At 44.2% G+C, this 24,586-nt stretch overlaps 2 protein-coding genes across 7 annotated transcripts in view; both read right to left on the bottom strand.

Annotated features, from left to right (window-relative positions):
- NUCKS1 (nuclear casein kinase and cyclin dependent kinase substrate 1) overlaps positions 1–4,915 on the bottom strand; it is a 32,561-nt gene extending 27,646 nt beyond the window's left edge. The window contains exon 1 of one of the 2 annotated variants that reach the window (XM_080648768.1): positions 4,624–4,915. In XM_080648768.1, coding sequence (XP_080504894.1) covers positions 4,624–4,640 — 17 coding nt within the window. In that variant the 5' untranslated portion in view covers positions 4,641–4,915. The remainder of the gene's footprint in view (positions 1–4,623) is intronic. The other variant, XM_080648769.1, reaches the window with a different exon arrangement.
- Positions 4,916–11,444: 6,529 nt separating this feature from the next.
- RAB29 (RAB29, member RAS oncogene family) lies at positions 11,445–19,333 on the bottom strand. 5 transcript variants are annotated; one of them, XM_080648770.1, is made up of 6 exons: positions 19,265–19,333; positions 18,699–18,943; positions 16,472–16,543; positions 15,609–15,790; positions 14,711–14,832; positions 11,445–13,916 (listed from the first exon to the last, which is right to left on the bottom strand). In XM_080648770.1, the coding sequence occupies exons 2-6, from the start codon at positions 18,820–18,822 to the stop codon at positions 13,805–13,807; spliced, it is 612 nt and encodes a 203-aa protein (XP_080504896.1). In that variant the 5' UTR covers positions 18,823–18,943; positions 19,265–19,333; the 3' UTR covers positions 11,445–13,804. The 5 variants fall into 5 exon arrangements, with proteins under 5 accessions (XP_080504896.1, XP_080504899.1, XP_080504898.1 ...); XM_080648773.1 differs by having other exon boundaries at positions 12,855–13,916; positions 18,699–18,948; positions 19,265–19,322; XM_080648772.1 differs by having other exon boundaries at positions 12,855–13,916; positions 19,237–19,322.
- Positions 19,334–24,586: the final 5,253 nt, after the last annotated feature.

Here is a 24,586-nt window from a genome sequence, read left to right on the forward strand (position 1 = left end):
CCTTCCCACCCCCAGCTCATTTTAAAGTTGGTCTTCCCTACAAAAGTCCTATTATGAAATGTAACCCCCAGCAGAGACAGCAAAGTGCACTACGATCATGAAAAGAGTAACGCTTCATGGCAGTATCTCACAGGAAAGACCATTATTGGCTTTGGGTTGGCCACACTTGGATTTGAATTCCTCCTTCACGTCTTAATAGTTAGGTGAACTGGACCTGTCACTTAATTTTGTCAAGCCTCAGATACCTCACATATGAAATGGAGATAATATATATCTTGCCTTAAGAGTTATTTCAAGACTTTGAAATATGTTAACGTACCTGGCAGAGTATTTTGGTACAAAGAATTGCTTAGTAAGTGATAGCTCCACTGAGTTTCAACATTTTATTTTTAATATATTTTTATTGATTTCAGAGAGAGGGAGATAGAAACATCAATGATCAGAGTCATTGATTGGCTGCCTCCTATTCGCCCTCTACTGGGGATTGAGCCTGCAACCAGGAATGTGCTCTTGACCAGAATCGAAACCAGGACCCTTCAGTCCCCAGGTGGACACTCTATCTACTGAGCCAAACCAGCTAGGGCAACATTTTATTTTTTTCTAAAACTGAAGGTTGAGAAAGGGACTTCTGCTAAAGGTCCAAAATCTCTACTGCTCAATTTAGAAATTCAGTAAGTTCTCAAAACCTACTTTTTTCATAACTTATGTGGTGGTAAGCCTGATTTGACTTAAACAATGAGGGTTTCTTAGTTTTGTGCGCATGTGTGTAAAAATTCCCGTTTTATGAGATTAATGCATTAGATAGGAGCACTACCCCAGACTCACTGGTGATAGTATATTAATACAGTATAGACACCCTGTCACCTTTTTAAAATTTTTACAGAAATTTGAACTTCCAAATATATACAGCCCCAATGGTTTCAAATGAGGGATGGTTTACCTATAATACATTCTATGTGGAATCAATCATCAGTAAATGTAAATCTAGTAGAAAGGAGAACAGCTAAAACTCATGCAGTTTAAATCCAGCTTTGCTATTATGTCGACACTTTCATTCCTTTGACTTCAAAGTCATCAGTAGTAAACTGAAGGAACTGGATTTAATTTCTCAAGTTTTATAGCTTAAAAAATTTTTTAATTAAAAAGTACCTCTGAAAATTATTTGAAATTAGTTGAACAAATTCCTATTTAAAACATTTGGGCCCGCCCTGGTCAGTGTGGCTCAGTAGGTTATTCCGTGCACCAAAAAAAGATCACGAGTTTGATTCTGGTCAGGGCACATGCCTGGTTGCAGGCTTGATACCCAGTAGGGGGCAAGCTGGAGGTAGTCGATTGATATTTCACTCTCACATTAATGTTTCTCCCTTTCTCTCTCTAAAAATGAAAAACAAAAACACAACACGGGCACATTTTCCGTAATATATTTTCTATAAAGAATAAAAAAACCTATGCATGCAGAATATACTTGCCACCGAAGAGATTACTAAACTTAAAAAATCTGACCATCTTCATGCCAAATACTAGGAAGGAAAAACTGGTACCATGGAAAGAACGCCAGGTCTGCATTCAGAAAACCTGAGTTCAAATCTTGGCCATGCTCTTAATAGTTCTATGACCTCAAGTAACATTCTTTAAGCTTATGTCATCATCTGTTATGTAGGAATTAAAAAAAAAAATCCTACCTTACAGGGCTGTAATGAGGATAAAACAAGTTAAAGTGAGCCTCTAGCAAAGTGACTCTATTTTCAGTAAACTACTCTAAAATGTTGAACACTTAAAGTGTTGTTATAAAATTAATTCCCCCTATTATTCAGGCTTTGTCAATTATGTGAGATATTTTTAAAGGTAAAGTCTACAGAAGAGTTTACATCTTAGAGGAAAATGACATGTAAGTAGTAATTACTGTACAGAAAGCGGGAGGGGAAGGATGAGCAAGACTGAATGAGAAATCTAGGTTCTCTAGACCCAATCTGGCACCCACTAGTGTGTGATACAAGGCACTAGATTTGTTCAGGTTCCCATTAAGTCCCTTGAAAAATAAACTTGCCTAAATTTTTTTCTAACTCCAAGACTGTAATTTTATGCTATAAATTTGAATCCAAGGCCTAAAATACTTGCGTTCTCATTTATATATGAGTCAGATACTGTAAAAGGTAATAATACTGTATGTTACACACATCTGTGGAAAACCCTGCTGTAGCTTATTCCCATTTGAAAACTAGTGAAAGCAGCTATTAATAAATCTTCTTTAAATGCTTAGGTTAATATTAAAATGAATAATATTTACAGTATTCTGAAAACCAGAAAAACCTCAAAATTACATATAGGCCTAAGGGAAGAAACATACTCCAAAAGAAGATGCGCTGATACTATTATTTTCCAAAATGATTTTTTTAAAACAAGGCTGATTATTCTGAATCAATGTCGACTATTAATTTTTTTTATTAAATGCCCTCAGGACATAGATCTTCAATCACACCTTGAAGCAAAAGCACTTCCCTAAGAGGACTTTTTAAATTGCAAATTTAACAAACCACCAAACTCAAGTTTAATTATTTCTGCTTTATTATTGGTCATGAGTATATTAAAGACTTCAAAAAATAGTTACAGACTTTATCACTAAAATATATAATAAAAAACCAAGTTGCTTTGAAATAATTTGAAAGTGATCCCCAAAAAGCCCACAATATATTAACTTCCTTTGTCATTTAGGAGCAAATACAGAGTTAAAATTATTTTTAACAACATACTGAGCAAGAAAAAATGTTGTGCAGAAATCCCAATGCCTCCAAAAAACTTATACAGCATGCTTAATATATTTGTCTCCACCTGGTGATATTAAAAATCCAGTTTTCAAGTAAAATAAAGTTCTGTTTGTGTTCCAGTATTTAAATCTGGAAACACAAATTCAGGCATATAAGAAAGTCACATTAAAGCCATCATCAAAGCCTAGTGAACTTAAGTTAAAAATCAGAGAAAAAATAACAGTACAATTTCACCACACAGTAATTTACTTTGAGGAAAACAGAAGGTCCAATCCAGATAAAACAAATATTTGATAGTCTATTTGACCTGATCCTAAAGAAAATATTCCACATAAATGGATGAGATACACAGGTAAATTTTATGCCAAAAAACTATGCATACTGTAACCTGGAATACCTATTCAGACGCCTTGCAAAAAGTTGGCTAAACTCTTCCCGGTGGTGATGGTGAGTTATCAGAGACGTGGGTTGAAATTAGAAGGCAGGAAGGCAAGTCAGGTAGTTAGAACTCGCATCATGCCCATCCCGAGCGCAGGGTATGCAGTGCTATACCACCACCAGCTGGACACGAACGGTCCAGTCAGGAAACAGAACTGAGTAGAACAAAACCCTTTCCGGGGACTCCAAACCTCTTTTCAGCTCCAGGTCAAGGTACTTCCGTTTCTCACAAAACTTGGAAGAGGGGAAGCAACTCTTAAACATTTTAAAACCATACCTTTACGTATTTACCCAGAAAACACTATGCAAAGTAGCCAATTCCTTACATCGCAAACGTCATGGACATCACATGAAAAGTAATATTTGCAACAGCTCTCCTTTTTAAGGCCTCAACAGATTGAATTTAGCCACACCCCTCCACAAATGGCACATTCCATACAATAGCCAGGAGGACGGCAAAGGACGATTCCACCGTCCGCGGGGGAACAGCAAACTTGTTGAAATTCTCGGAATAAAGTGTAACGGTGAACTGAATGTAAGCCCTTTATTATTAAAGTTATTGGGTAAAGAGAGGGTTACAAAAACCTCGCGACGTGTACGCCGGTGAGAGTCGAGAGCTAGCGGGAACGAGAACCACACGGGATTTGGGTCGTGCTGTTAACCCGCACCTCCCGGAGGAAGGGCATTTCCCCGAGGAAGGACACAGCTAGTCAGAGGGAAAGGGCGACCTCGGGGGCTTTCAGCCGCTCAGAACTCCCGAGTTGGGGGAGAGGCAGCAGTCATTTCCCAGCGACCGGCTCGGAACTCACACGGGCCAGAGGGGGACAGGACGGGCCCCGCCCACGCCCGATCCCGGAGGCGGGGCCCGTGGCAGAGCTGCCCTCCTCCTCCGTGTGGAACACTCCGGGCCGCTGGAAAAAGTGCTGTGTTCCCCAGCCCCCAACGCAAGCAGAGGCGGGGAAGGGGCAAGACGGGTGTCAGCGCTCCTCCTCGCTTAAGGTGGGGGGCCCAAGCCCGGGTCCGCCGCAGCCTCCCCGGCGGGCTCCAAGGGGCCGGCCCCAAGGAGGTGGGGCCTGGGTGGGGGCACTGATTTCACACCCCTCCCCCTCCGGCCGCGGGCGGTTCAGGGAACACCCCGCCCGCTCCAGTGCGGCGGGTGGGGGAGGCAGCCGAACAGCCCGGAGCCCTGCAGCGGAGCGGGGAGGGGAGGAGCGCGCATGGGCGCACGGCCGCCACCCCCACGCAGCACTGCGCGCCAGCGAGGCCCCCCACGCTCAAGGGCGCGCGCGGGCCCCAAAGGGAGGAGGCCGCGGGTGGCAGGGGAGAGAGCAGACTCCAGGTCTGTGTCCCCCACTCCTTCACCGTTCACCACCACCCCCCACCTCTCCAACCCGCTCCAGGCCTCAGACTCCGCACTGACCTGACAGGCCGAGACATGTTCGCTGTCGAATCAGGACCGAGTTGAGAAGCCAAAGACCAGGACCCCCCCCACCCCGCGCGCTCGGCGCCCCACCCCCCCCAACTTTGGCCGAGGGGGCCGATACCGCAGAACCCCGAGCTGCTGGCTTCTCAAACAACGCCGCTCCTCGGTTCAGAGGCCCGTAATCAGACGAAGCCCCCGTTCCCCCGTCTCTTCAAAATGGATGAATCAAACCAGCCGAAAATGCGCCAAAGCCGCCGTGCAACCAAACCCACTAGGGCTTGTGGACTCCGCCCCCAAACGCCCGGTCATTGGCGGGTTTTGCCAGCTGCGCCGAGCTCATTAGTCCATTTGAATCATCACGTCCCCTAGGCCCCGCCCCGCGTTTTCATAGGCCCCGCCTCCCCCACTGGGTCCTGTTAGTCAAGATGCTCTGAGAACGCACGGCTGCAAAACAAAAATGGTCGCGGCGCAGCCCGCCCCCTGGTTTCCACTCCAGAGTTGCAGATTCGTCTTGGGTCGCATCTTGGAAGGTCTAGAAAAAAAGATTTATGTAGGAGATAATGCCATTTAGTGTTAGTTTAACTATCTTTTATTTCGCCTGCTTGATCATCTGAAACCACACTAATAGCCAAACCTATGGGATAGGCTGCTGATTCGTCACTGAAGCGCTGTTTCAGAATTGGAGGGAAATTCCGTATGTTCAAAAAATTTTATCTTAAACCCGTAAGCCCCTTCCCCTGGTTTTAGCATTTAGCCCTCAGGGGTCCAATCCCGCTGCTGAAGCAGAAAGGCAGGATCATAATGAAGGAAAAACTTTACCCCCAATTTCCATTCTGGACCTTGAGATACACTTCAGGGTCACTAAAGTCCCGATCTTGGACGTTACTTCGGGGACCTAATGACTAGAAGTATGAACTCTGGGGCCAAAGGTATTTTGGTTTGAAGGTCCACAGCTTAATAGCTATATAAGTCTGTGCCTCAATTTTCTTATGTGTAAAATGGGAAACAATAATACCTTATAGGGTTATTCGGATTAAATAACTTGATATATGGAAAACGTTTAGGACAGTCTCTGGAACACTAATAAACACTATATAAGTGCTTAAAATTGTTAAGTTCAATTTTTAAAAGGTGACCTGATCCCTAGGTAGAGATAGGTGGGACTGGTAACTTAGGGTAACTCCGATCACCCCATTAAAATCCATGAACATTTGTTGGATGCCTTCACTCTCAGAGGCAGAGCTCAGGATCCCTATGGGAACAGCAAGGTTTACCCCACCATTGTAAAGTAGACTTTAATCCCTGACACAGGCAGCCTGTTGATAACCAACTGAAGATATACGCCGTATCAAACAAACCCACCACGTCTGCCCCCTAAAGTGTCCTTGGTAAATTCTGGTACAGTATTCTAAGGGAAAAGACCAGCACAGTGACCTAGTGAAGCATTAAAGTTATCTTCTGCCTTTTCCACACCACTCCACTCTTACTCCCTTGAATGTTTCTTTTGTTGTTGTTGTAAAAAAGATTCATAACACAAAATTCAGCATTGTAAATGCATAGTTCAGTGGCACTACTAGTAAGTACATTCACACTGTGGTGCAACCATCTCCACCAACCATCTCCAGGACTTTTTCATAAAACCCAACGGAAAGACTAATTCCCCATTCCCTCTTTTCCCAGCCCCTGGCACCCACTCGTCTACCTTCTGGTCTACTGGCTACTTCTCAAACTTGTGTAAGAATTCTAAACTCCGTTTCTTCCCAACCTGAAATGCTAAACTCCCTTCCTCCCCACCTCTTTCTCAATTTGTATCCAAGTCCAACTTTCCTTTAAGAAGTCTTCCTTTTTTTTTTTTTTTAAATATATTTTATTGATATTTTACAGAGAGGAAGGGAGAGGGATAGAGAGTTAGAAACATCGATGAGAGAGAAACATCGATCAGCTGCCTCCTGCACACCTACTACTGGGGATGTGCCCGCAACTAAGGTACGTGCCCTTGACCGGAATCGAACCTTGGACCTTTCAGTCCGCAGGCTGACGCTCTATCCACTGAGCCAAACTGGTTTCGGCAAGAAGTCTTTCTTGATCTCTTTCTTCTTTGAACATCTATGGCACAAATCTTTATATCCCCCATAACTCCTATGATAATACTAGACACATAAAATGTATGTAATCGAAAATGATTATACAATTATGTGAAAAAAAATCTTTAACAAATGGATGGGAAACGAACTTATCAAAATGTAAATTAATGGTGGTTTGGACTTTTCTTCTTTCCTCCATTTCCCTTAATAAATAGATTTAAGTTTTCATTATAAAGGTATTAGCATACCTGTATGCCCCTTTAATAAATTACTCTTTTGTTTCCACCACACTGAAAAACCATTGGATGGAAAAACCTCAAGGATGCCACCACCAAAACACGCACATATAAAAGGGGAGGCAGTGTAAAGGGCCCAGTTTCTGAAGTCACACTACTGAAGCTTAAAAATCAGTTTTGCCACGTGCTGTCTAACCTTGAGCAGTCTTGGTTTTTTGTGCCTCTGTTTCCTTATTTATATACATCATAGGGTCTTTGTAAAAATGATCTATGTGAAGTGCTCAGACTACTTGGTTTATGGCAACATTCAGATGTTAGCTGCTGGCAGCAACACTTGAAAATGGAATGGCTGCCCTAACTGGTTTGGCTCAGTGGATAGAGCGTCGGCCTGCGGACTGAAGGGTCCCAGGTTCGATTCCGGTCAAGGGCATGTACCTTGGTTGCGGGCACATCCCCAGAAGGAGGTGTGCAGGAGGCAGCTGATCAATGTTTCTCTCTCATCGATGTTTCTACTTCTCTATCCCTCTCCCTTCCTCTCTGTAAAAAATCAATAAAATATATTTTAAAAAAAAAGAAAAAACGAAAAGAAAATGGAATGGCTGCTAAAATCCCTGTACTTTCCAACAAGAGAGCTAATATTCAAAATTAAATGATAGTCACTGCATTTCGGTGACATATGTTAACAAGTGGAACTTGTCACTTAAGCATCTTATATCTGTGCATGCTATTCAAACTGCACTAATTTGGCTCCAAATTTAATTACTCATTCTCTATTCCACACATGAACATGGTCTCAAAATCTAACACAAACCAAGAGTTTCAAACACAAAAGGGGTCAGTTCTGTTCCTCTAACTGCCTGAGCTTGTTTTCTAAGATAGGTTTTTCAGGTTAGATGTTCCCCAGAAACCTGAAAGGCAGAAGGAAGATGGGGAATTAGAGGACTTGCAGTGATGTCTTGGCTTCATTACAAATTCAACTAGCTGCTTTCAGACAGTCAAATTTAGAGGCATTTGTTCCCTCAACCATAAAATGGGAAGAACTGTTTGCTTTATTTCCAAGATAGTATAATAAGCACATACAACTTACATATCTGAGGAAAGAGTTTAATACTAAACCAGACATTGGTATCCAGTGCTACCCTTCTGATATCATGATAAGTCATAAAAGCCTACTTTGTCTCCTTCCTCTTCCTATTTGCTTTCTCCTCTTTATTCCCAGAGTTCCTAATCAGATAGACTTTGAGTACGAGTCAAGTTAGAATGGAAAGGAAAGGTACCAAAAGCACCATTATACAGTAAAGTACTATTAAGTGCATGTGCTGGTTAATTTTATGTATCAACTTGACTAGACCCTGGGGTACCCAGATATTTGATCAAATGTTATTCTGAGTGTTTCAGTGACAGTGTTTTTGGATTAAATTAACACTTAAATCAGTAGTCTGAGTAAAGCAGATTGCTCTCCCCAGTGTGGGTGGGTCTCATCCAATCAGTTGAAGGCCTAAATAGAAGAAAAGGTTGACTTTCTGCTGAGTAAGCAAGAATTCTCCTGCCTGATGGCATTCTAACTGAAGTATCAGCCTGCCAGCTGTGGGACTTTAACTGGGATATCAGGACTTGCAGATTTTTGGATCTGTTAGCCTCCATAATTGCATAAGCCATTGAAATAGTAAATTACTTTATTTTTTTTTATTTTATTTTAAAAATATATTTTATTGATTTTTTTACAGAGAGGAAGGGAGAGGGATAGAGAGTTAGAAACATCGATGAGAGAGAAACACCGATCAGCTGCCTCCTGCACACCTCCTACTGGGGATGTGCCTGCAACCAAGGTACATGCCCTTGACCGGAATCGAACCTGGGACCCTTCAGTCCGCAGGCCGACGCTTTATCCACTGAGCCAAACCGGTTAGGGCGAAATAGTAAATTACTTTAAATATACACTGAGTGGCCAGATTATTATGATCTCTGAATGCATAATAATCTGGCCACTCAGTGTATATCCTATATAATAAAAAGCTAATATGCAAATTGTCCCCTTGACCAGGAGTTCGACCAGCAGGCAGGCTGGCCAACTGCCCATGTCCCCTCCCCCTGGCCAGGCTGGCCGGACCCCACCCATGCACAAATTCATGCACCGGGCCTCTAATACACACACACACACACACACACACACACACACACACAGAGTGGCCAGATTATTATGCATTCAGAGGTCTTAATAATCTGGCCACTCAGTATATATTCTCCTATTAATCTCTTTCCCTGATATAGAGCAATACTATTATTATACTAAAACTCTGCAGATAAAATTTGAGAGAATTCAGATTATGCTTGAAAGCCAAAGAGAAGGTAGGGTTTTTCTAATAACAATGAAAGTCATAGGTAGATATATTTTTAAGTCTTTGGTATTTATGGTGGAATTAAAAATACATGTAGCCCTAGCTGGTTTGGCCCAGTGGATAGAGTGTCGGCCTGTGGGCTGAAAGGTCCCGGGTTCGATTCCAGCCAAGGGCACATGCCCAGGTTGCGGGCTCGATCCCCAGTAGGGGGTGTGCAGAAGGCAGCCAATCAATGATTCTCTCATCATTGATGTTTCTATCTCTCTCTCCCTCTCCCTTCCTCTTAAAAATATATTAAACAAACAAAAAAAAGCTGTAGCCCTGGCTGGTTTGGCTCAGTGGATAGAGCGTCGGCCTGTGGACTGAAGGGTCCCAGGTTCGATTCCAGTCAAGGGCATGTACCTTGGTTGCGGGCGCATCCCCAGTGGGGGGCATGCAGGAGGCAGCTAATCGATGTTTCTCTCTCATCGATGTTTCTAACTCTCTATCCCTCTCCCTTCCTCTCTGTAAAAAAATCAATAAAATATATTTTTTTAAAAAAAGCTGTAAAACTGTTATTCTTGGGATCATTTGAGATCTTGCTCCCCAGCATATGTTGTCAGTTTGGCTCAAATAAACGCTTACAAAAATTCTCAGAGTTCCAGTCAAGATGGCAGCATAGGTAACGCAGTATTCAAATCCTCCCACAGCCACATCAAAATTACAACTAAACTGCAGAACAACCATCATTCAGATCCACCTGAAGTCTAGCTGAACAGAAGTCCTAACTATGGAGACCGCCATGTTGAGACGGGTAAGTGGGGCAGAGACATGGAACAGGCTGGTCCCCCACCCACTTGTGATGAATAAAAATCATGAGGGATACCTCGGATGTAGAGGTCCCTCCTGAGGAACGAGGGGTCCCAGACCCACACTAGGCACCATAACCCAAGATTCCAGTAACAGGAAGAGAAGTCCCCATACGTTCTGGATGTGAAAACCAGTGGGGGTTGCGGCTGAGTGAGATGGAGGACTGTTGGGAGTCCCAGATAGTCCTTTAAAAAAAAAAAATACATGTACAGTTCTTTAGAACACATCTCTTCCTAGTGGTTTCCTACCTAATCCAACTTGTGGCTTTGGGATTGTTGGGCTGTAATAAATGAGTCACTTATACAGCTGAGGGCTCTTCTACATATAGTGAACCAAAACGGGTGGAGGGGAAACTTCTTTGGGCAATCTGGTCAATGGAGTTTATCGAATACCGTGGAGATTTTTACATCTTTTAACCACGGCCTTAGATCATGTCAAAAGCAGGCCACTGCCTACAGAAGGACAACGAAGGGCAGGAAAGCCTCCTGTAAGATGGGGCACTGTCTTGAGGACAGAAGACAGACCACATAAAGAAAAGAGTTAGCCCTAACTGGTTTGGCTCAGTGGATAGAGCGTCGGCCTGCGGACTCAAGGGTCCCAGGTTTGATTCTGGTCAAGGGCATGTACCTTGGTTGCGGGCACATCCCCAATAGGGGGTGTGCAGGAGGCAGCTGATTGATGTTTCTCTCTCATCGATGTTTCTGACTCTCTCTCCCTCTCCCTTCCTCTCTGTAAAAAATCAATAAAATGTTTTGTTTTTTTTTAAAAAAGAAAGAAAAAGAGTTAAATCTGGAAATAATGAGGAACCCCAACATACTTTGGCAATAGCTAAGGAAAGGGAATTAGGGAAATCTCTGGGAGTCATTTTGGCTCACTGGTAGAAACAAAAGAGCAAACGGCACTTCCTGCTGAGGGGCCTTGCTTGACCTGTGGTCTCTTATCCTCTGCTTAGTTGGTCCCTTAGCTCTCTTGCCCAGAGTTGAGCACCACGGCAGTCACAGTCCACAGCGCCACTTTCAGTCCTTCCTTGGGTCTCCTAGAGCATACTGCAGGGAATGCTTGTTTTCTTTGGGGCCATAGAGCAACTGTGGTTGGAGAGACATCTTGTCTCAAATATGGAAACTTCTCTGGGGAAGGGCTACAACACTATCCATGTTCCAAACAATTTTACCTGACAGGTGGCATCCAAATGATAAGATCTAATTATTTTTAGTATAATCATATTTCAAGTCATGTAAATATTTTCTTCTTCCTTAATTGTTTTCCCTTTTCTTTATGGATAGGGACATAGAGAGAAATTAGTTATATTTCAATTTCTTCTTTAATTAATTTCAGGCCTATAATTTTCACCAATTAGGAGAGAAAAATCCTTAAGGGCTGGCAGGCCAGCTTCTAGCAATGCTTGAAAAGGCAGATAGATCTTGAGTCAGCAAATGGGAAAAGAAAGGATATTCTATTTTTTAAAATGGTCACATTTCTGAGCAGTATTTGGGATGTTACATCAAGTACTGAATTGGTATTAGGCGACTGGTACCAATAAATTGACAGATAAACAGAAAAACATTTACCTTCATTTTTAAAGAAGGTATTTAAAAAATAAAGTCTCTACGTCCACAATACTCTTGACTAATCAGCACAGACTTTTTGTTTTGTTTTGTTTTGTTTTGTTAATCATTACTGGAGGATTATCGGAGGGTATTTTTCCATTGATTTCTAGAGTGGAAGGGAGAGGGAGAGACAGAAACATCGATGCAAGAGAAGACACATCGATTGGTTGCCTCCCGCACATGTACATGCCCTTGACCAGAATCGAACCCGGGCAGAATCCATTGAGCCAAACCGGCTAGGGTGGGACAGACGAACATTTTAACAAACTCACATTAAAGGCCAATAACTATCATGAATACAAGACTTACTTCCCACTTATTTGATACTGCTGGGGTTGAAACCAGTGTATACAAATCAATGTTCTTCTCAAATAAAAAGAATTTGTTAACCCACTATTACCTTCAGAATCATTGTAATAAAAACCCTACCTGAAAAGGGTAACACAAGAGATCTTCAAGGTCTCCAAACATTGTGCAAAAGTTAAAATCGGTATTAAAAACAAACAGACTGAGATCTGTCAGTCTGTTTCGTATCTCTGGATCTATTTTGTTGGTCAGTTTATTTTGTTCATTCGATTCCACATATAAGTTAGATCTGACCAGTCTGACTTGAAAACCACTGACTTAGGATACATTTAAACAAGTGTCTCTCAAAGAACTGTAGGCCTCTGGGTTCACTAAGAGTATTCATAATTCTGGGTAGGTTATAAATCACTATCCTGAGAGAATTTAACAAATTATACTGCTTAGAAGCGATTTGATACTAAAAACTCTCCCTGATGTAGCACTTAAATTAGCTAATGATTTCCTGTCTGTCTACTCCCGCCCCCAGGCAAAGGTCTGTACATAATATTTGTTTCCTGTGGCTGTTAAGTGCTAGCCACTCAGATTGCTCATAAGCAAGTTGCCCACAGGGTTTTGTTCTATTAACCTCTTCCTCTTCCATTCAGATTCCCAGAGCTTCGAGGATCAGACAACTAGGCACCACATGAAGCATTATGCATCAAAATATCAACCCAGAAACGGCAAACCCCTCCCTTACCCTACTGGTAGGGAGACAATTAGACCACCCTAATTTCTTTTCAGAAAGAATTGCTGGCATCACACAAGATAGATAATTTGAAAGCTTGACTTTTTTTTTTTTTTTTAGAGGAAGGAGGAGAGAGAGGGAGGGAGGGAGAAACATCTATATGGGAGAGACACATCACATTAATTGGTTGCCTCCTGCTTCTACCCCGAGCAGGAACTGAACTCTCAACCTAGGCATGTGCCCTGACCTGGAATCGAACCTGCAACCTTTCTATGCAGGAGATGATGCTCTAACCAAATGAGCCACACTGGTCAGGGTAAGCTTGATTGTTCTTGAAGCCAAGACAAGAGAAAGCTAATTATGACTTTAGAAGCTTCAAAAATAACAGTGACTTTTGGGTCACCTCCAGTAGCCCCAAACCCAAAGATAATCAAGCCCCACTCTTACTGCATCTCCGAATCAGATCTTCAAATTGAAAGTCCAAGACAGAAAGTATCTGAAAGTCATGACCTATAAGGGAAATGACCTTTGATCTCATTTTCTTCTCAATCTGAAGTCATATCAGATTGATATCTCAACATACATCAGATGGAAAAATAAGCTCAAAAGCAGCTGAGAATTGTGATCCTTAAAACACAGACACTGATTTCTAGTCCTACCCACAAAATCCCAGATCACAAATTGAGTGATGAGATGACCTTTCTTATACAAAAGGCACTATGTACAGATGATGTATTGTAGAATTGTGCACATAATACCTATATAATTTTGTTAACCAGTGTCACCCCAATAAGTTCAATGCAAAGGGGACGAGTGGGAAGGCACTAACTGGACCACATGCGTCAGCAGCAAGTGAGAACCAAGTTTCAGGAGATGCAGAAAAGCACATGGGTCCCAGGTGTCTTTTCTTAGTGAGGACGGCCCTCCTTACTGGATAGTCAGCAGGAGACAGTTCAAATGTCCTTAATAAACTGCTGGGTGGGCAGCCAAAGGGAAGGAATTGGAACCCGGAGGGAAAGCAGGCGTAACATGACTAGCAGCAGCCCCAACTATAGGAAGGCTTGGCTTGTAGGTTGATGTAGTCCCCTTGGGTGGACAAAGACATATCTTCTTTGGAATTGCTCATCATCTTTTCAATGAGGACTCTAAAAAACAAATAAAAAATAAGCCTGAAAAGCCGAATTGAGGAAAGGGAGAAACAGCAGACACTGTCTGTCTTAACGCCAGATGGCGTTCAATAAAGCCGCCAGGTTCGTCCCCAGTTATCTCAGGAGAGAGGACAGCATCTCTGACCTTCAGAAGCTGGCATTCAAGCGGCCCAGTCTGTTCTTATTTGCTCAGAAACAAGAAAAAAGGTACAATGGGCTGCAGTGGAAGATGGGTACATCTACTAAATCTATTAAATCTATTTACTTTTATCAGAAATCTGTGCAAAGTGGGCAGATTAAATAAACAAGAGCTACATGTTTCTTGTTGGCCATCCACCTGGTGTTTGTTATTGATACCATAACATAGTCAATTTAATGTGGTTTATTTGTCTGAAAAGGAAAAGCTTATCTTTTGTTTGGAACATAGAAGCAAGCTGAATCCTGATCTGTGTTATTTCAGTGTCTAGTTGACTTGTACTTGAGGTTTCTGGAACACAAAACTTCGTTTCTAATACCTGGCAGAATCCCGCTGTGAGGTTCAGTGATCAAAAGATGGAGTAAGATCTCCAGTTTGGTATTTCAGAAGATTAACCCAGAATTACCTTTGCTGTCAAGAAATAGAATTCAGTTCAAGAAACATTTATTAAGACTTGCTATTTGTCAGGCACTGTTCGAGGTTCTGAGAGTATAAATATAAATCAAGAATATGCTCCTGATTTAAAAAAAAGAAAAGAAGGTACAATGAGCTACAGTGGAAGATGGGTACATCTGTGTGCCCATAAGCTACTCACCTCATGGCCTCATTAACATTTTTGTTCTCCTTGACTGATGTTTCTGTCCAACCCGTGAAACCATTCTCCTTACTGAAACGGTCAACCTGGTCTCGGCTCACTGCCCAAGGGGACAGATCACACTGGCAAAGAGAATGAATAAAAGGCAACACCATAAACTTCCTGGGATTAGGAACACAGCTCAGATACCTGTGGATTAAAAACCTTTCCACCAATGGCGAAGAACAGCAGCATCTAAAATCTACATTCAACATTCTTCCCCAAGAAAGCCTCAATATCCCTTGAAAGGAGGTAGAGATGATTTTGCCAACTTGAGAAGGGAAAATGGATCACAAGAATGGAAGAGCATTTTATTTTATTTTTCTAAAATATTTTTATTGATTTCAGCCCTGGCCGGTTTGGCTCAGTGGATAGAGCGTCGGCCTGTGGACTCAGAGGTCCCGGGTTCGATTCCGGTCAAGGGCATGTACCTTGGTTGCGGGCACATCCCCGGTGGGGGGTGTGCAGGAGGCAGCTGATTGATGTTTCTCTCTCATCAATGCTTCTGGCTCTCTATCTCTCTCCCTTCCTCTCTGTAAAAAAACAATAAAATATATTTTAAAAATAAATAAATAAAATAAAATATTTTTATTGATTTCAGAGTTGAAGGGAGAGGGAGAGACAGAAACATCAATGATGAGAATCATTGATTGGCTGCCTCCTGCACACCCCCACTGGGGACCGAGCCCACAACCCTGACATGAGCCCTTGACCGGAATCGAACCCAGGACCCTTCGGTCTACAGGTTGACGTTGTAGTCACTGAGCAAAACAAGCTAGGGCTGGAAGAGCATTTTAGGTAGCGTGCCCTCTCACCACTGATTGAGGCCAGAAACCATTTTCCTAGATTGACCATGTACCTTATTGGCCAAGAGCAGGCAGGGCACAGGCTCTCCATTGGGCAGTGTGAGCTTGCTGTCCAGGTCCTGTTTCCATCTCTGGCTGTTGCTGAAGGTAGTGGCATTGGTAACATCAAACATAATAACACAGGCAGAGGCATCTCGATAGTATAGTCGTGTCATAGATGTGAAGCGCTCCTGGCCTGGGAGGAGAGGAGAGGTCCCTAGAAGGTGATCCTGAGAACCAGTCCCAGAACCCCCTCTTACATCCTGTCCTTTCTACCTTCGTGGTGGGAGAGAAGGCAGTATGCATGGTGGTTGAGTCCAGATTCTGTACCCAGATTGTCCAAGTCCAAATCCCTGCTCTGTCATTTACTATCTATGTGACTTTGGACAAGTCAAGCTTTCAAGGCTAAATATTTCCCATCAGAAAAGTGGAGACAGAAGCAGAGCAGTAGCTTTATCGTAGGGTCGTTGTCAGGATTAATGAGTCAGTGAATAAAAAAAAAAAGTTTAGAAAAGTGCTTGACACATAATAAGGGTTAGCTATCATTATTGTCTCTATTTCCCCAGTATCTTGTTTCTTACCAAGATCAGCTGGAAAAAGCACCCTCCCCCTGCTGTGGAGGATCCACCTGTGGCCTGGACAATCCACCCCCTTGCCAGCCCCTCCACACAGAGACTGCTTTGCATTTACAGGGCAAGACATCTACAGAAACATCTACAAAAGTTCTGTGTCTATTCAGCTCGTGCATCCTCAGCGCAGCTCAATCATCCCAGCTTCGGGAACACACTCCTGGTTTTCCTGCCCCGCTTTTTCTCTGGCAGCTGGCTGGTTACCCCAAAACTTCTCCCTTTGTTCCTATTCAGTCTTCCCAGCCTACCTGCAATATCCCACAGCTGCAGCCTCACCATCTCGGAGTCAGACCACTGGAGAACCTTCAGAGCGAAATCCACTGAAAATATATGTATAATGTAGTTGAATAAACTTTACCTTTAAACAATCCACAGAAAACCTCAGATCAAATCTGCAGTTTCAACACTAGGGAACACAACTCCTATTCAATTCATTCATTCATTCATTCATTCATTCATTCATTCGTTCATTCTATTTTTAAGCCCTCAGTAAGCTGAGATGAGCCCACACTCAGGTATTACAGCTCATTCATACTCACTCTCAGAAGGGAGTCTTTAGCTTTTTACTCTCTTGTCAAACCAATTTATTTGATACTATTCGTCTCCAAGGCTGGAACTAGGAGGGTGGGGATAATTATGAAAACAATTACTAATCTCAGGTTAAACAGTTTCTGGGAGACTTAGGGAGTTTTCTCAGAGAAGGGATGATAGGGGGCAAAGGGGAAATTAAGTAAGTGTGGTGGCTTTTGCCTCTTTCACATTCAATTTCACTCTTAGTTCCTAATAAAATTGTATTATGATAAAAACACACTCTGGGGAATTCTACCTCTTCCATAAGGCTGTAGGAATTATCTTGGGCAGGAATGGGACAGAGTGACAAAGTCCCAGAGGATTCCTAGAAAGAAGACAATGCATAACCTAAGGTGTGGCTCAGTGGTTGAGGGTCCACCCATTAACCAGGAGGTCAAGGCACATGCCTGGGTTTCTAGCTTGATCCCCAGTAGGGGACATGCAGGAGGCAGCCCATCAATGATTCTCTCTCATTGCCACCATATGCTTTCTAGTAATCTTCTGGGACCTTGCCATCCCATTCCCGCCCAAGACAATTTCTAATTCTGTCTCATCATTGATGTTTCTATCCCTCTCCTCCTCTCTCTGAAATCAATAAAAACATATTTAAATGACTGTAAATGCTTGTTAACGTTTTAAAACTCCATAACGAATACCAGCACACATTTGCAAAATTTACATTGGTGTACACTTTTTTTCCTTTAAAAAACGTGTTTTTTTTTTTTCTCCCGCTCCCCACCTTCCCCCCTTTCTCGGAACCCTCTCCAGCCCAAGATCCAGGTCCCCAAACCACTTGAGAGAAAATTCACACTCTTCAACCCCTTCCCAGGCGTCCCAAGGAGGCGCTGGGTGGGGGTGTGAGTGGGAAGAGGCAGTGTTTCCCGGGGTCCCTTCGCATTCTCCTCCCCAAGATGTGCAGGGGGAGAGGAGCGCGGGTGGGGTGGAATCGGGCATGTGGGGGAGGGGATGAGGGCAGGAGGGGGAGGGGATGAGGGCAGGAGCGGGAGGAGGAGGGGTGTGTGTCAAAAACGTGTGTATTTTTTTTTAATGGAGATAGATAAATGTTTGTTACTCTCCCACTTCACCAGCTCGGCCCAGCTAAGCACCTTCTATTTAACAAAAAGGCATTTCTACTCCTGAAAAACCAGTCCAAAGATCACACCTAGAAAGAAATGAAAAAAAAGAAAAAGAAAGAAAAAGAAATGATTTAAGGTGTTCTCTTCCTTCCTCCCTCACCCAGTTTAAGAGAAAAGGGGTGGGAAAATAGGCCAAAGAAGTGGTATATTTCCGATCCTTGAAGAATCCCTAGGTTGCCTTTCTTTAAGCAATCAATGGACAACAAACACATAGCTCATCTGCCCTGATAAACGTGATTGTGTGGCCTCCGGACTCGCCCCCGCAGGCATCCCCCTATCTGCCTGAATCAGTCCTCAGATAGGTTTTCATTATCTCTAAAGGTTTTACGCAGCTAGGCCAGGGTGAATGCCTGTCTGCTCCTTCAATAGCTGCCTGGAAGGCCCTCCACGGGGTCTCAGCTGCCTCTGCTGCCCATGACCGCTTGGACGGCGGCCCGCAGGAAGAGACCTGAGTTCCGAGTTCCCTGGCGGACGCAGCAATTGCTCCTTTTCTCCCCCTCCCCTCCCCATGTCTCCTCTTCACACCTTCGCCCCATTTCTTTCCAGGCAGTCAGCTCAGGTTAGGAAAACCTGACCGGGGAAACCCCAAACAGGCATGCAAATCAAACACCCAGCAGTTATTCCCTCTAGGATCCCAGACACCTACTTCCTGACCCGAGGAAGGACCCAACGACGCGAGATCCCCAGCTCCCATCCCCCCGGAGGTCCCAGCTGGAGTCCGCGGTCCGGGCCCCTGGTCCGCCCCGCCCCGCCCCCCTGGACGGCTTACCTCCCACCGTGGACTTGTAGTGTTTGCTGAAGCTGTCCTGGGAGTACCTCTGCACCAGGGACGTCTTGCCCACCGCGGCGTCCCCCACCACCAGCACTTTGAACAGGTGGTCGCGGCTGCCCATGGCGAGCGCGGTGGACGTTTTAGGGAGGTGGGAAGCCGGAGAATCGCTGGTTTTAACAACCTCTGTGGCTCCCGACCCCCTTCATACTGAGGTTCGGCATTCCGCCCACCGCCTGTTGGGGCTGCACTGACGAGAAAGCAAAAAGGGAAACTACACTCAACCTTTGCGCGCTTCCTCCCCGCGCGGCCGCAGCTTGGGTGGAGCGCGGGGCGCCGGGCACTGGGCGCGACCTCCGAGCCCCCGGCTGATCGCACCTTCTCCCCCTGCCGCCCCGCTGCCGAGAAACGGAATGAAGCGAGGCGGTGCCGCACCCGCCGGGACTTCCCCGGAGCGGCTCCCGCGAGCGACTCAACCGGGCCACCTCACTTCCCGGGTTGGGCCAGAAGATGGGAGGCCTCCCTCCGCTGAACAAACCAAATTCTGAGGCAGGAGCGGTTCACACCTCTACTCCCCGGACTCAGCGGGCGCGGTCCCTCTGGTCTACTCGGCACGCGTCACGTGCTGGTTGTCTGGAGAACTACATTTCCCAGCTGATCTCGCCGTGAAAACAATAGTGGAGTGCGGAGACACGCCCGCGAGACCTCTTGGGAAGTGTAGTTTAACGCAGTATTGGTTTATTAAAACTTACACCGTTTCAAGGCTTGCGAACTCCTTCAACTTTCGGAAATGTTATTTTAAAAATCATTCTGGAATAGAGAAGTTTCTTAAGAGGGATTTTTTCGACGTGATCTCATCTGCCTGAAGCAGTCCTCAGATAGGTTTCTCATTATCTTCAGAGGTTTTATGCAGCAAAGATTAAAAATTATTCCACAGAGTTCATAAAATTTTCCACTAATAAAAGCTCAAGTGAAATCCATTTCCTGTTCTTTCACTTAGGTAGACAAACCCAGGATCTTGTGAACATGATAAAAGCCAACTCCTACATTTCCCTCAGGATCCTAATATCATATCGGTCAAGTTCAGGGACACTTGATCAACAGACTGACCTTTACAAAAACCCATGCTGTTAGTGTAAGTTATGAACATTTAATTAGTCAGAACAGTAAAGATAGATAGAAACCTCGCCCTAACCGGTTTGGCTCAGCGTCAGCCTGCGGACTGAAGGGTCCCAGGTTGGATTCTGGGCAAAGGCATGTACCTTGGTTGCTGGCACATCCCCTGTAGGGGGTGTGCAGGAGGCAGCTGATCAATGTTTCTCTCTCATTGATGCTTCTAACTCTCTATCCCTCTCCCTTCCTCTCTGTAAAAAAATCAATAAAATATATATTTTTAAAAAAGATAGAAACCAAGAGGCAGTTGGTCATTCTCACTTCCACAATCCCTAGTCTAGCTACACTACCCGTATATCCTTTGAGCTGGAAGCTAATTGGAGGACACTGGGAGTCCTCCTTTTGTTGCCTCTGTTGCTCATGAATAATAATAATTAAACTATAGCCCTAGCTGGTTTGGTTCAGTGGATAGAGCATTGGCCTGCGGACTGAGGGGTCCCGGGTTCGATTCCGGCCAAGGGCACATGCCTGGGTTGTGGGCTTGATCCCCAGTGTGGGGTGTGCAGGAGGCAGCTGATCAATGATTCTCTCTCATCACTGATGTTTCTATCTCTCTCTCCCTTACTCTCTGAAATCAATAAAAACATATTTTAAAAAATAATAATTAAACTATAGTTTTGCAAACAATTTTAGTTTTTCAACCTGTAACTTTTTTGGTAAGAGTTAAGGGGATAATGAGTTTCATGGCAAGCAAAATAAGCCCCTTTTATATGCTTTTCTCGGGAATGTTAGAGAAAGCAGCAGGGCCATGGGAAAACAGCTCTGCCCAGGTTTCCTGACAGAGAGGCCACCACTTACGTTCTATGAAGAAGGAACATTAGTGTAGTTCACAACTTATTTAGCCCAAAATGTTTGTTACCTAGGTAGGGGAGGTCAGGCTGGGCTACTCATATTCCAGGATATCTCAGACCTCATAAATGGTCTTTTCTCAATTGTCATTGGCTTTTACATAGTTGACCAATTTCTTTTTTTCTTCTTCTTTTTTTAAAAATATATTTTATTGATTTTTTTACAGAGAGGAAGGGAGAGGGATAGAGAGTTAGAAACATCGATGAGAGAGAAACATCGATCAGCTGCCTCCTGCACACCTCCCACTGGGGATGTGCCCACAACCAAGGTACATGCCCTTGACCGGAATGGAACCTGGGACCTTTCAGTCCACAGGATGACACTCTATCCACTGAGCCAAACCGGTTAGGGCACCAATTTCTTTTTTTAATATGTTTTTATTTGAATATATTTTTTAAAAGTATGTTTTTATTGAAACATATAGTTGAGAGGAAGGAAGAGGGAGAGAGACAGAAACATCAATGATGAGAGAGAATCATCGACCAGCTGCCTCTTGCACACCTCCTGGGGATAAAGCCTGAAACCTGGGCATGTGCCTTGACCTGAATCGAGCCATGACCTCCTGGTTCATGGTCAATGCTCAACCACTGAGCCACACTGGCTGGGTGCCCACTCTTTTAATTTTTTTTTTTTAATATATTTTATTGATTTTTTACAGAGAGGAAGGGAGAGGGACAGAGAGTCAGAAACATCGATGAGAGAGCAACACCGAACAGCTGCCTCCTGACACCCCCCACTGGGGATGTGCCCGCAACCAAGGTACATGCCCTTGACCGGAATCGAACCTGGGACCCTCCGGTCCACAGGCCGATGCTCCATCCACTGAGCCAAACCGGCTAGGGCCACTCTTTTAAATTTGTTTCTCACATGGCTTCGTGACATAGTACTTTCTCATTTGCCTCTATTTTTCTGATCATCTTTTTTCCTTCATGGTTTCTTCTCATTCCGTCACCCCCTAAGTATGTTTTTATGTTTTCCTTAGGCTCAGTTCTATGTCCCTGAGCTGACCGTCCTTTAAACTCTTTAAGTAAGTTGCAGTTGGCCTCAAATACCTCTCGGAGCCTTGGCTTTATTTGTATCTTTATTGCCAATCAATTATGTTCAACTGCCATAAAGGTACATCCACTTGGAAGTCCTCCCTCTCACTACATCACCACAAAAACAGCTCCTTTTCTCAGCTTCCCTATTTCAGTTCTCATTATTTCTTTCCTCTACTCAGACTTCAGACCTCAAGCATTTTTAAAAAATTATTTTATTGTAGGAGACACTTAACATAAGATCTACATTCTTAATAAATTTTAAAGTGTGTGATATAATACAGAAAGATGCAAATTTTAAAATGTGCAATATGAGTACAATGTTGTACAACAGTTCTCCAGACTTTGTTCATCTTGCTTAACTGAAACTTATGCCTCTTGATTAGGAACTCCCTATTTCTCCCTCCCCCATCTCTTAACAACCACTGTTACACTCTTAGATTCTATAAATTTGACTATTTTATTATTTTATTTGTTTCAAATGTGGACCAAAGGGGCCACATGCTAACCTGACAAGCTCAGGGGAGGCCTGCATGGAGGTCTTGCAAACTCAGAGACCTTAAGTCACCACAAAGGATGGTCTGAAATTAAACTTTAACTACAAGCAGTTATGGTGGGTAGTCACCTCCTAGGCCGGTATCTTCATTGACAAGGTCAGCCTTTACCTTTACTGAGCCTATCTGTCTTTTTGCATCTATGATAACATATCCTTGAAATGTCTGGGTAACTTGTAACTTCCCTTTTTCTGGACCCCTTGGGGCACAACCTAATGTGCCTGGGTACCAGGACAAAGACCACAAATTCCTTCATTCTTATTGTTATCATGTTAATTGTTGACTGTTATGTGTCTATCATTTTACTCTTTATCCAATCCCAGAGGTTTCCCCACTTTGCTTTCTCCTGCCTCTCTAATCTATCACCAATGAATTTTATGTAACCCACCTGTGTCCCCTCCTTTTTTAAAAAAAATATTTTTTATTGATTTCAGAGAGGAAGAGAGATAGAAACATCAATGATGAGAGAGAATCATCAATTGGCTGCCTCCTGCATGCCTCACACTGGGAATCCAGCCCGCAACACGGGCATGTGCCCTGACCAGGAATCAAACCATGACCTCCTAGATCATAGGTTGACATTCAGCCACTGAACCACGTTGGCCAGGCAACATCCCCTCCTTTGATTGCAATGTATAAAAATAGATGAAAACCCACCATTCTTTGGAGCATTATCCCAACCTGTTGAGATTCTGCTTCCCCGCAATTGTCCACAGTTTGGCTCAAACAAACTCACAAAAATTCTTTACATGTTTGAATGTTTTTACGTTAACACAAATTCTAAGAGAAAGTTTATTTAGAAAGTTACAGAGGTAGTAAAAGTGAGCCATAGAAGAAATGGGCTAAGGAAACAAGTTACAGAGGCACAGAAGGACCTTTGGAGCTTAGGAGTGAGGCAAAGGTGATTGTCCTGGGGGAGATAAAAGCGGGCAGGGAAATGTAACCGGACAATCAGTGGGTCCGGGCTGCCTGTCACTACCTGAGCCAATTAAGCAGAGACAGAGTTCAATCATATGTGAGCCTTTATTCCAATACTAGAGGCCTGGTGCATGAAATTCGTGCACAGATGGGGGGGTCCCTCAGCCCAGCATGCACCCTCTCCAATCTGGGACCCCTACCGGTAGGATCGGGCCTAAACGGGCAGTCGGACATCCCTCTCATAATCCAGGACTGCTGGCTCCCAACTGCTCGCCTGCCTGCCTTCCTGATTGCCCCTAACCGCTTCTGCCTGTTTGCCCCTAACTGCCCTCCCCTGCAGGCCTGGTCACCCCTAACTGCCCTCCCCTGCAGGCCTGGTCACCCCTAACTGCCCTCCCCTGCAGGCCTGGTCCCCCCCAACTGCTCTCCCCTGCAGGCCTGGGTCCCCCCCAACTGTCCTTCCCTGCAGACCCAGCCACCCCCAACTTCCTTCCTCAGCCTGGTCACCCCTAACTGCCCTCCCCTGCAGGCTTGTTTGCCCCCAACTGCCCTCCCTTGTAGGCCTGGTCCCTCCCAACTGCCCTCCCCTGCTGGCCATCTTGTGGCAGCCATCTTGAGTCCACATGGGGGCAGCTATCTTGTGTGTTGGAGTGATGGTCAATTTGCATATTACTCTTTTATTAGATAGGATTGCTGGCAGCATGGGAGAGCAGCAGGTCATCCACAAACATCTGCTCTGCAGCCCCCGCATAAGCCAGCTGCTTATATAGAGTAGGACAAGGATTACATGGGGAAGTAGGAGGCTGAGGTAGGACTCCATTGTTTGGGCAACAAGGTTGTTCATCTTTCCATGATAATAGGCAGTTCTTAAATGAAAATGGTTCCAAGGTTGAGTCCCAGGTCCTGGTGCATACAACTCCTAGCCAGGTCAGAATATAACCAACACAAGGCAATCATGGTTAACAGAGCATGATTAATATTTCCCATAACCATAGCTAGTCCCCAATATTCTATTTTTACCCCTAATAGAAAGGCACCCGACTGCTACCGAGAGGGTAGCGCTCGAGGGTAGGATTCATTTTTTTTAATCCTCACCCGAGGATATTTTTCCCATTGATTTTTAGAGAGAGGGAGGGAGGGATGAGTAGAGGAGGAAGAGAGAGAGAGAGAGAGAGAGAGAGAGAGAGAGAGAGAGAGAGAGATGTGAGAGAGACACATCGATTGGTTGCCTCCCTAACATGCCCTGACCAGGGCTGGGGATTGAACCCACAACCCATATACAAGCTGTTTGTGATGCCTACAGTATGAATTCAATAAATACTTACTAAAGGACTGACCCAGCACCAGCAATCTTCTA

The sequence above is a fragment of the Plecotus auritus genome (genome assembly GCF_963455305.1).
Source record: "Plecotus auritus genome assembly, chromosome: 12".
NCBI lineage: Eukaryota > Metazoa > Chordata > Mammalia > Chiroptera > Vespertilionidae > Plecotus > Plecotus auritus.